At 36.6% G+C, this 7,304-nt stretch overlaps 1 protein-coding gene and 1 pseudogene across 1 annotated transcript; one reads left to right on the top strand and one right to left on the bottom strand.

The window, feature by feature from the left end:
• On the bottom strand, positions 1-6,782 carry LOC107789621 (nucleoid-associated protein At4g30620, chloroplastic). The gene is made up of 7 exons (XM_016611472.2): positions 6,624-6,782; positions 4,168-4,307; positions 2,350-2,450; positions 2,202-2,241; positions 1,693-1,764; positions 1,002-1,058; positions 1-273 (listed from the first exon to the last, which is right to left on the bottom strand). Exons 1-7 carry the CDS (start codon positions 6,688-6,690, stop codon positions 196-198), a joined length of 555 nt encoding a protein of 184 aa, XP_016466958.1. The 5' UTR covers positions 6,691-6,782; the 3' UTR covers positions 1-195.
• Positions 5,387-5,537, top strand: LOC142175604 (U6atac minor spliceosomal RNA; annotated as a pseudogene).
• Positions 6,783-7,304: the final 522 nt, after the last annotated feature.

Below are 7,304 nucleotides of genomic sequence, written 5' to 3'. Positions count from 1 at the left end.
TGATTCAACTCTTTGACAACTCTAATCATTGTGAAAGAAATTGAACGTTCAAACCAAAAGATTTGAATGCATAATCTTTACCTATAAACTACAATTTAATAAAACATGTATTCATAAGGTTGATGCAAATAATACTAACGTCGTCTTGTGTACAAAATTGAAACTCAGTGACGGATGATTCTTCACGAGACAATGTCACTGTTTAAATCCTTCGCCGAGGCCTGCTGGCATTCCCAAGCTCTGCGCAAGATCGCTCATTCTTTCCTTCATTGCCTGAGAACATAAGGGTCATGTTAGGAAATAACAAATCGAAAGATAGAATTAGTTATAAGATTGAGATGACGAGTGAGGAGTAGTGGATTACTGGTGAACAGAGGCGGATCCAGAATTTAAACTTTATGAGTTCAGATTTGAAATTCTACCATATTTCATCTAATTTAAAATCTATTATTTATACATATCTAATGAGTTTTCTGACAGAGATATACAGGGTCAGTTGAACCAATGGGTTCAGGTGAACCTATAGCTTCTTTTGTAGATATGCCACTGCTGGTGAAGCGTCTCTACCTCCAACTGTTAACCCAAAGGTTCGTGTCACACAGACTAGATAGAGAACCATTGTTGATTTCTCTTTGGGTGGATAAAATGCGCAGTGCAGGGCCTAAGCACCGGCTTAGTGCGAGGTCTAAAAAGGACCGGACCATATTGGGTCTTACGTATGCAGCCTTATCTTGCACGAAAAATATTCCCTACGTTTCATCTTACATAATGGTGTTTTACAAACACGGAATTTAAGAAAGAAAATAGTTTGGAACTTGTGGCCTCTAACATGCGATGCAGCTATAAAATTTATGTTACTAAGGGTAAAATGAAAATTTAAAATTTATAGTATCTAAATGAAGATAGGAGTTATTATTTTTGAAACAGACTAAAAAGGAAGGAGTGTCAAACAAAATGAAACGAGGGAGTAAAATGAAAAGGAAGAAGTTTAAGGCTCTTACTAGTACACTTTTCTGATGTGCATCCTTGTATGCCTCTGTAATTAAAAGTGAAAGTTTCTGCACAAGAAAAACATTCAGACTCTTGTGCATATATTGTTATATTGTTATATTCCACATGGCTCCTTGAAAGGGGAATTCCACAGGGCTCCTTAAAAGAGGAAAGCGACAATTATAGTGCATTCATGAATAATTTCATTTGCTCTGACAGAACAAGGGAGTACCGTTCCTTAAGCCGAGGGTCTATCGGAAATAGCCTCTCTACCTTTATAGGGTAGGGGTAAGACTACGTACACATTACCCATGCCAGACCCCACGTATGGGATTAAGCTGGTTTTGTTGTTGTTGTAGAACAAGGGAGTATACAGCAAATGCAACTTGCGCAACAGACTCGCTTCAGGAGCGAGTAAAAACATCTTGGTCTCATGGGAAAGAAAAAATGGTTCAAAGAAATAGTATGTTAAGGCGAAGCATGAATAGATTAAGAGTCCAAGGATTCTCAATGGGCACAATAAGAGGAGTTAGTTCCTGGGTGAATTGCAGATAAAATGGTTGCTTAAAGCATAAAGCAAAAGATGATTAATAACTGAGAATCCATCTCTAAATCACCACATATCAAGTAAGTAACAGATTTTGACAGGTCAAATAAGATAGAAGTACGTAAACTCATATGATCTACGCAATATATACTTACTTCTGGCCCCAGTTCCATGGCAGCCTCAGTAATTTCGGTACGTATAGGTTGCTGATTCCCAGACAGCGTTACCTGCAAATGGTGTAAATATTGGTAAGCTCTCATAAAAATGTATCTACATTGGAATATCTCTAACATTTCCATGTTATCATTTCTGTCTACATATGTCTATATTAATCCTATTCCAAGACACATAGTGAAAGAGAGGAGAAGCATGTAGATAATATAAAAGGTGCGGGACAGACTCTGAAATAAAAGATCCAGCCATTTTTGCTTGAACTTTTGGCAAGAAGTGCTGCCAGAACCAAGACGTAGCATTCTATGTCTAAAAAGAAGGTTATATCTTGTTCAATTGTTTCAGTCAACAAACAGACCCAACACTTACGTTGCCAAGTAAGATTGGAGATTGCATCTTAATTTCAGGAGCAGTTGAATCACTATTTCAGTTAGGTCAATAAGAAGTGATCTCTTCAGCTAGATGACACAAAATAAAGCAAGAAAGAACATACCTTGATTAGTTCACCTTCACAGTAACCATCAAATTCTGCTCTGAAAATACAAACCACCCCAAAAAAAAGAAGAAGTAGAAAATGACTCATAAAGATAGCTCACGGAAAGGTTAAAACGTATTAGAAAATGTACTATATAGAAACATACAAAGCGAGCTCTTTTTGTACTCGCACTGCCTCAACTTGAACCACATTTTGTGCCTTCTTCACCGTTTCGTATAGGTTTTGCATGTTGCCCAGAAGACCTGCCTAAGATCAAGATAAACACACTGAGGTTGGTCAAGTGAAATAATATAACATTTTTGACGAGTGAACAACAGGTGAAGCATAAGAAAGTTGAATATAGAACTACAAGCATGCTTAGGCTGAGGAGCAGCAGCTTATACATTTGATAGTGGCTGCATTACTTATATAGCTCAACCAAAACATCAAACCCCATTTCCTAAGTGCCCCGTGAAGGTAAAACATTAAACAAATATGCCTCAATTTCATTCATGTTGGGTCCATTATACGAATCCTCAATATTCATCCCGCTCTATTAGGACTCAATAATTTGCCTTTTAGCAAAGTAATCACAACTAATGTGCCAAAGCTATACCTAATTCAAATGTAAAAACATGACTATGTGTTAATACCACTAACTGGTACCTCATATATGGATATTATGCTTCAATTGTGTTTTCTTTTCAGCTAACTCAGCATGACTTCAGAGAGATTTTTAAAAAACTTGCACTTTGCCATCCAAGTATTTTTAGAACCATGACCTATGGACGTGACACTTCCATGACTTACTAACCCATCAAGTGTAGAGAAAAAAGGTTAAATGGAAAAACATGTCAAATGAATAAGCATCTTCCCACGTCAAACACCTGAAAATCCAAAAAAAAAAGAGATTATTCCTCTACTTTTTCGTTGATAACAAAGTTGAGTTTGTTGTTTCATTAGATTGTCAACACTTGCACTCATGGTTACCCGAGGTTTGAGGCTAACGAGCTTTAAAACTGAACAGAGACATTTCCTCTGATTTTTTGTCCATGAACAAACCTTACAAATATGTTGGGGTATTTAAGTCTGTTCAAGTCCTGAACAGACTTGAACGAAAACTTCAGCACCCAAGAAAGATATGGTCTTGGATGTCTGAACACCCCTCTGTATTTCATTTTGTTTATAACCATTAACCAACAACCCCTTCGTGTTTCATAAATAGACGTTAATCAAGACTCATCAGCCAGTTCATTGTTAAAAACTTTTCCTTGAGCCGGAGATCTATCGGAAATAGCCTCTCTACCCTCAAGGTAGGGGTAAGGTCTGCGTACACACTACCCTCCCCATACCCCACTTATGGGATTATACTGGGTTTGTTGTTGTTGTGGTTAGTTCATGGAAGGATCAACTATCGCCAACCCTAGGGGCCACTTCAAATCACAATAATTTGAACAAAGAGAAATGAATTCAAGGCTCTCCATCCACCTTTGTATCATGTAATCCACTACCCATTATCAAGGGTAATAATGACGTGAACAAGAATTGAAATCATTCTTTCCCAAGGAATTTCTTTAAACTTGCTAAATATTTTCGAAATTATAAACTCCACTAACAAAAGCTTGGTGTTTAAGCAGAGAGTAGAGGGGTGGGCCCATTATCCACCGAGTTTCGAACCGTGCGCCATTGAGCCTCCGGGGTATCATAAAAATACCAACAAAAAAAGGGAACTCCCAAACAACCATGTTTCTTGAATGAGCTTCAGTTTGTTGTCAATGTTATTACCAAAAAAACGCCCATGAACTTGATTCTTTTAATTGCGGAGATAATATTAGCAAGCTACCAGAAGAAGATTTTGCAATGTGCTTTTTATGTGCACGAATATATAGTTTAAAATGATTTTTAACAAGTCAGTGAACAAGATAGATCCAATGTCAACGTAAGCAACAAAATCCTCTACAATGAAGGGACTATACTCAGATACCTTATTGTTCTCATTGTCATCCTTTTTGCCTCCAAACAGAGCACGTATTTGCATAGGTCTGGGATTATCAGAAACCTTTCGACAGCCGGATCTTGATAAAGTCCACATGCCAACTTGATTCACATTAGGACTTGGATTGTCTGCAAAGACCAAAATTGTGAAATAACATATACTTCATTGGGTGCTTGATTATCCCACTGGAGGTACAATTAAAGAAACGAATTAATGGCACTTGTAAAACTCATTTAAGGTAATACTCCTACTTGTTTTCAACATACAGAAAGCATGAATTAATACCCAAACTGGGCAGAGAAGATGTCAGCAAGAGGCTCACGTTCATCCTCTTAAGTCTTTTAACAGTAATAATCAATCATTGAAAAGCATTATTCCAGAGACGTGCTCGATTTTTTAGCCAAAGAAATATCTAAATGGAAAGGAACTTTGACCAAATATTGACACTCAAATAAGCCCTTTCCAGAAGTTTGAAACAGTGGCTGGAACACAACCTGATGATAAAGCACTAACATTTTTGCTAAGCATGAGCTTTTTCTCTTTGACAGAACAGGCACGTTGGTACAAGTAATAGGAAGGTTAAATATATTTCGTAGCTTAAAACAGAAGTACTCCCCTTAAACTTATTTATTACTGAATCAAACCGTCACAAACAGTGGCGGAGGCAAGACTTTTGCTAAGAGGGTTCAAAAAAGAAAAAAATTAAAAGGATTGTAGCTAGTGGGAATTGAACCAATGACCTCACAAAGGTTTTGAACCCCCTTGACCACTAAGCTATGGTTTTGGAATATGTCAAGGGGATTCAAAACATAATATATAGAGGTAAAAAATAGATTTTGCCTTATATATACGGTGTAATTTTTTGGTGAAGGGTTTCGTCCCCCTAAATCCGCCCCTGGTCACAAACACTATCACACATTTGAAGGAAATGAAAAACACATAATCTGCATAGACAGTCAGATTCGGTGGCTGTTGTTGGAAAAGTTGAAAAGATTAATAGGAGTTTCCCATTGTTATTAAAGGTTTACTAAGATATATCTTTGCAATTAGCCATGGAGAATAGAATGTCAGGACAAAGGTGGCAACAGAATTTTTAAGCCAGTGGGTGTAGAGTGCTATCACACTACTACTCCTTTGTGGCAATGGTTGCAAACTTAACACAAACATTTTTTTTTTCTCATAATCATTGCTATAAGAGTGTGTGCGTGTGTTCGTAGAAAGGAGATAAGATTGGCATCTCCACTGACAGGGACGGGAACAACCTTCAGGAGTTACCTGTTACCAGGAGTGTGTGCGTGTACTTTGAGTTGGAAGGGCACATCCACATTAAGGAACTTTCAGAAGTTGGAAAATTTTGCCGTTACCATCAAAATCAGCCTTTTTCCACAAAGAAAGTTGCTAGCTTTACATCAAGAAAGCTAATAGCTTCAAGTTACGGGCTCTCTTTATCTTGTTAGGGCCTTTAGTAAACTATAAACACAAATGTAAGCCATAAAGGCATCTCCTTTTGTAAATAACCAACAATTTAAATGCCATCAAGAGATTGATAGGATTTTCCCATTGTTATTAGAGGTTTACTAAATTATATCATCGCCTGCATATGGGACATCAAAAAGGAAAATGCCAAAGGCGGATACAGATTTTGAAGTCAGTGGGTATAAAGTGCCACCATACCACTACTCCTTTGTGGCAATGGTCGCTATATTTCAAAATTGTTCATCTATGTGTGTGCGAGTGCGCACATTTCAAGCAGGAAGGACACATCCATGCTAAGGAACTTCCACAAGTTAGAAAATTTTGTGATTACCGCCAAAATTAGCCTTATTCAACAAAGAAAGTTGCTATCTTTACATCGAGGAAACTTAATGGCTTCTACCTATCAGCTCTCTCTATCTTTTCTAGGGCCTTCTGTAAAATATCAAGACAAACTCCTTAGCAGCAAAGAACTATTAGTACCTTCTTTTCATTTTATGTTAACATGATTGACAAGGCACAGAGTTTAAGAAAGAAAACTGTTGGAACTTGCGGTCTTAAACATGATATACATTTGTGCGGTTACAAATTCATGTTATTACAAGTAAATCGGATGTTTAAATTAATGAAATCGACTAAAAAGGAAACAATGTCATGCCAACATAAGCCATAACAGCATCTAATTTTGTAAATTACTTACAATATACACATCATCACTAACCAAAGTAAAATAAATTGGATGTACTAATTAAATTGCCAGTTTGTTCTGCAAATAATTACGAACCTATAATGCAGAGAAATCAAATAAGAAAATAATAATCAGCTACATGAATCCTCTATATTCATTCCAAATTTCCAATACAAAATAATTTGTCTTTTATCGCAAATTAATAGTTCTCTAAACAAAAAATTAACTAAAATTTAATTAGAATAAAATAACTTATAGGAAAAAGAAAAAAAAAAGAGCTTACAGAAGGAGACTGAGGAGAAGTTATGGAGGTTTGAAATCCCAGCTGAGAGAGCACTTGTTGACGCCATTTTTCACAAAAAATAAATTGAAGGGAAATGGGTAATTTCAGAGAAGATTGAATGATTTTTTGAATTATCGATATTGCCTCGGTTTATTCTGAAAAAAATATCTTTATGCAGCTTTACGAGGTTGCAGTTTGGACTTCTGGATAAACATTAGTTTACCCCCTCAAGGTTTTGATAATATCAATATGAGGCCAAATATTTCTAAACTTTATACTAGCACCCTCGTATATACTCCTATCAACCCTTTTTTTTTTTTTTTTTGTAAGGGGAGCCTCGGAGTAACTGTAAAGTTGTTTCTATATGACCTATAGGTCACGGGTTCGAACCATGTAAGCAACTAATAATACTTGTATTAGGTTAGGTTGTCTACATCACACCCCTTGGGGTGCGGTCCTTCACAGACCATACGTGAACGCGGGATGCCTGCCCTAACCTTGTTTACCCAGAAAAATTGGATAACGATTAAACTTATAATGTGGTTCTAAGGACACGTGATTTCACTTAATACCAATTGATAAATATGAAGATTAATAACAGAAATGAACTATAAAGTAAAGCAAAACAGTGTTATAATGAAACTCAACTCTCGAGTTTGGATACTCTCGAACTGGTTGATG

This window comes from Nicotiana tabacum, chromosome 21, assembly GCF_000715075.1.
Source record: "Nicotiana tabacum cultivar K326 chromosome 21, ASM71507v2, whole genome shotgun sequence".
Taxonomy (NCBI): Eukaryota; Viridiplantae; Streptophyta; class Magnoliopsida; order Solanales; family Solanaceae; genus Nicotiana; species Nicotiana tabacum.
Note: the sequence above shows the minus strand (reverse complement) of the source record. Positions and strands in the feature narration are given on the sequence as shown.

Bases quoted from the DNA above. Each gene is read 5' to 3' on its own strand.
- LOC107789621 (XM_016611472.2), bottom strand. From the start codon at position 6,690: ATGGCGTCAACAAGTGCTCTCTCAGCTGGGATTTCAAACCTCCATAAC. The intron at 4,308-6,623 runs GTAAGCTCTTTT...TGGTCTTTGCAG, and splicing joins CTTCTCCTCAGTCTCCTTCT to ACAATCCAAGTCCTAATGTG. The intron at 2,451-4,167 runs GTATCTGAGTAT...TCTTGATCTTAG, and splicing joins ATGACAATGAGAACAATAAG to GCAGGTCTTCTGGGCAACAT.